Below are 5,080 nucleotides of genomic sequence, written 5' to 3'. Positions count from 1 at the left end.
TGCATCCGAAATTTTAAGTGTTATCATTGCATACATTTTAATGTTAGAGTCTGCAGTAAAATATTCCCTCGCTGTATCAAGTAGTTTCGAGGTTTTTTTAGAAATCGATTTGGCATCAGCAAGATTTAATATACATGTTTCTGCAATCTCAATGGTTATACGTTGTTCTTCTAAGACAGAAAACAATAAATCTGGCACCTCAGATTTTGTTTCTACTTTTAATATAAGATCTTCTATCTCAGATTTGCTTTCCTTATTTTGTGAGAATTTTTCCATCCGGAAACGTAAAAGAGAAACTCCATAGAAACCCCAAGATATATCTCTAACGGCACGAGCATCCATATAATTTTTAGGCAGTTGATAACTACTTGTCCCTTTTTTTCCTGTTGTTTTCAATCTATCTTCAACAAATTTGTGTATTACACAATCTGCCATAGTAATGTAACTTTTAGCTATAGCAAAATGACTGTTTGCTAAGAAGTATTTCGACAGATCGAATATAGTTAAAGCCATATCAGGACATTTGTCATCAAATTTTCTTTTGTTAACTACCATGTACCTCACTCGGTTGTTTATCAAGGTATTCATGCATCCTACAAATAAGTGCTTATCTTTCGGTCTTGTACGATATCTATCTCCTAATTCCTGTAAAGTTTTATGATGCAAAGTGTCCAAGATAGTCCTAGGATCTGATTCTCTTTCTTTAATATCAACAAGACTTGCGATGTGGATGGGATGACGATAATTATCCTTCGTTGTGTATATTAAATATTCTTCTACCGCTTTATTCAACCAATAAGTATGCTCCTTTGAGAACAGTTTTTCATAAACTGAATTTATTTCGTTAAGTACACCTATATGTAGTAATATAGTTTTATAGTCTGACTCCTTTCCTTTTAACAGTTTCATACATTTTGAAAAATATCTGTAAGCGGTTTTCGAATCGTCATGTTTAGAGTAAACATATTGTAAGCCTATGTTGTAATAAGCTGTCGCTAAAGCAATAATATCATCAATACCCGTGAAAACATCGTTTACATTACTAAATAATGCATTCATTCTCTTTTCTATCGCTTCGATTTTTTTTCTCTTCTTAGCAGGTGCAGTGTCTTCATCCATGTACTTTATTTTAAACGACAATTTCAGAACTTCCAAAAATTTCGTACTAATATTCATACTTGTAGCGGATTCGGCCGGTATCGTTTCTGTATAAAATATAAACAGTACGATAAGTTTAACAGTAAGAATTAATGGTAAAAAATTATTACATGAACATCTAAATAAATTATTTATATGCGTTACCGAATTGATGAATTGCGCGTCTTTCTTCCATTACTTGTCTGAGGAACGGGAACATTAATGCTCGATATTGATATAAAGATAATTTCCAGTATGAATTTATAAATTTGTGTTCCGACTTGCAAACGTTCTCTAATCCTGGATGAAGGATTTCCATGTATACACGTGCTATGAATAGAAGTCGGAGGGGATTTATACCTCCGATAACCAATTGAAAGTTATATTTTATAGGGATAACATTTCTCTTTATCTAGGGTCCCTAGCGCGTTCTCCTATAAGGCATCGAATTGCCAGACGTTGGATACAAACAAGTTTTCCACACAAAAAGGTATAAGATTTCACCCAATAACCGAAAGTGTCGGACTTATTTATTTATTTGTCGAATGATCTTTTGAAAGAGCTCATTGGAATAAACATCCTTTTTATTACAAATTCTAAAAATTTATAATAAAGATGTAATATTCCAATTATAAATAATAACTAGAGGAAATTATAATAATAAGATTAGATTTACAAATTAACTTACTTGTTAATATAGCTTTTTGTGTTAATATTAAAAAATTATTGTATTTGTTAAAATTAACTGTTTCTGGAATCGGGACATTACATGTATATATAAACGTATTTATATACACATATACATACGTTTGTATGACCTTTTTTGCTTATTTTCACTTATTTTTTACGAATAGAATACACCCCTGAAGTAGCGGCTTACATTTATGTTACACTGTGTATAATATCTCATACACAGAGGAAAAAAATATTCTTGAATTAAAATAATTTTTAGTTTTAATGTGGAAATCTTAAAATAAAATTACATATTGCGCTAAACGAAGAGAACTTGAGTGAATGAAGTCATTACATAATTCAACCAAAAAAAAATGTTGAAATAAAAAGTTAAAATTCTTTTAAGAAAATTACAATAATCTTGCGTATATATGAAACAATCTACATCTTCATGTAAAAATTTCAACTTTTTATTTAAACATTTCTTTTTTTGGTTGAAACTATATATATAATGACTTTATTTAAGCAAATTTTCTTCGTTTAATGCAATATAATCTCATTTCAAGATTTCCACGTTAAAACTAAAGATATTTTTAAATCAAAAAATTCTTTTTTTCCTGTGTATAAATCCGAATTATAATATCCATTTCAATTAAAACGTGTAACGTGTAACATGGAGTAGATTGGTTTTGATCTCTAAAAATTTACAAACAATTTAGGATTTAGGAATGCAATTTACGAATTTACTTATAAGAGAGTTAATTTTGCAAATGTTTGAAAAATAAGATTATATGACGCCGCCTGAGTAAAATCATTATCATCAAAAGTAAATTGTTTTGTAGATTTAATGATATCGGTTAAGTTTAATTTCTTGCACACCAAGCACTTACCAAGCGTATATATAAGCATCTTATTTACTATCACCAGGTGCAGTAGTCGCGCATTTCTCGTGGTTGACACCCACAGCTTCCAAATCGCATGCATGACATCAGTTACGCCATATTCCAAATAATATGACTTTCGCAGTTAATTGCGGTTCCCTACATCGGCAAAGTGCTAATGATTACCAGTAGCACCTGTAGTACCGCCGATCATTACGCCCAAATACCTCGGATCACTTTTGACAAGCGCCGAGCCGAGAGAAAGATTGCGTGATTCGCAAACACAAGGTATATATGTATAGTCTATCAATGTGCTGTTACATCGGTGCTCAATGTGTGAACAGCCCTCAACTATATATATACTCACACCATCCATCGTCGCGTCGAGGTATTCGCGTATAGATTACGTAGTCTAAATAGAATCGTGCAACTATTCTATTTAAAATATCTTCTATTAAAAAAATTTTATATGAAGCGGTGTAGCCGGAAGTGTTCATTATAAGCACGTACAACAAGCAATTAAAACGAAGAAATTATTATCGGCGCGCAACACCACTAAGGGATAATTAAGCCACTAAGAAAAGATATATTTTTTAAACAGATCAAATGTAAATTCATCAAATGCGAGTGATTTTTGTTAAAAATAAACTGTTTTCCTCGTTTTTTAAAGCCAATGGTATTTAATTGTATTGTATTAAATCAAATACCTACCCTTTAAGAGATGATAAAACTACGTAATACAAATTAAAAAGAGTAATCACCATTATTAATTAAGAAATTAATAAGTGACAGTCTCATGGAGGTGCACAGATACTTCTAACAAAGTTGCTTAAAACTACGATCTTGTTCTATTGCAGTGTCTGAGCGGCGTATCTAACGCGAATACATTTATTTATTTAGGATTCTTTTCTTTCTTCATGCTAGCTATCTCAGTATTTTCTTTTTATCTGAATAATCTTCCTAGGAACCCCCGAAGTTCATGGTACACGATATTCAAATAATGTAAACATGACTTCTATTAAATTGATTATATAATCGTGCAGCATCATCTTGCGAATAAATTATACTTTGTGCACCGATAAATGTTATACCATTTAACGATTCAAAATCTTAATTTGATTATTATGGCATACATTGTGCTTCAAAGTATAGCATAGCATACAGTTTTAATGGTATAAACAGTTATAGTACTTATCATAATATTATTTTTCTTACAGTTTTTATATTTGAAATTCAAGAACTTCCCTGTTTTTTTTTTTTTTTTTTTAAATTGATTAGTTCAAGCAATGGACGAGGTAATGTGAACGTTTTGGAAATATAATAATTAAAAACGGTTGTACGATAACGATGATTCTACTGGGTATGTTGAATAATACTTACAAGAATAATGCACATAAAAGATGTCGCGTTAGTTTTATAAAAATGCGTTATTATTCTGTCATCATGTCAACCTAGAGAAAGAATGCGTAAATGTTTATCTTGATGGCTACTATATGAGTATTCGTGATTTTTTGCAATCACAATTATCAGACATAAACAGTAAATCGCGTAGCACAAGGAATAGCAGTTATCAGTATAAAAATGTCGGTAAGAGTAAACTAACTGGCACAAAAATAGATAAACATATAAAAACTTGCCCAATTTTTACAATCGATTTAACAAAATAAAAATAAAAGACCACTTAAATAAAATAGATTAAAGTTAAATTTTAATTTCCTTCCTAATTATAAATTTTTAAAAGAAGCAGTACAGAGAAACATACACAAAAAATGTGTTTGTGTCGATAATATATACAGAGTGTAACACATGAGCCGCTACTGCAGGGATGTATTCTACTTATCAAAATAACCAAAAGAGTTCATATAAATGTATGTCCACAAAATGCATCGTTACAGTCATGTTTAAGAGACACGCGAAGAATGATTCATCAGTGGTTTCCTGGTATTCTCATGTTTTTGGGAACATCTAAAATAAATTTTCGTGGCCTGTTGACAACATTAATAATCTTTGTCAGTGCATTGAAAACGGATTCAATGAAATATGCAACACCCGGGCGTTGTGAAAGAGTGAGAAGATTGCTAAGACAGGTGGAAGGTTGTATTTTGACAGGGGACAAGTCACTTTCAACACTTGCTTTAAGATTTGTTTTATTTCATCGTATTTTATCGTAGAGCTATTGCGAATGTCACAGCGGCTGAAATCACGTAATATCCGTTCGACACTATCACAGCAAGTCTTTCAAGTTACCAGTAACACTTTACTTTGGAATCAAACACGCTGCTTTGAGAAGGTAAATTAATATTATACTAGAGTCTGTTGTCAATGCATTTAAATCTATAGAATATATATTTGTCTTTAAATCGCTTACTCAACAAATAAAGTAAATTACA

At 31.0% G+C, this 5,080-nt stretch overlaps 1 protein-coding gene across 1 annotated transcript; it reads right to left on the bottom strand.

Annotated features, from left to right (window-relative positions):
• Window positions 1–134: 134 nt before the first annotated feature.
• Window positions 135–2,904, bottom strand: LOC112453439 (the record flags this gene model as incomplete). The annotated part of the gene is made up of 2 exons (XM_025014229.1): window positions 2,877–2,904; window positions 135–1,205 (listed from the first exon to the last, which is right to left on the bottom strand). Coding segments are annotated over exons 1-2 (1,099 nt in total), but the record flags the coding sequence as incomplete, so codon positions are not given.
• Window positions 2,905–5,080: the final 2,176 nt, after the last annotated feature.

This window comes from Temnothorax curvispinosus, unplaced genomic scaffold (genome assembly GCF_003070985.1).
Source record: "Temnothorax curvispinosus isolate PA1 unplaced genomic scaffold, ASM307098v1 QBEX01004345.1, whole genome shotgun sequence".
Classification (NCBI taxonomy): domain Eukaryota; kingdom Metazoa; phylum Arthropoda; class Insecta; order Hymenoptera; family Formicidae; genus Temnothorax; species Temnothorax curvispinosus.
The sequence above is the reverse complement of the archived record's forward strand: the minus strand, read 5'-3'. Positions and strand labels throughout refer to the sequence as shown.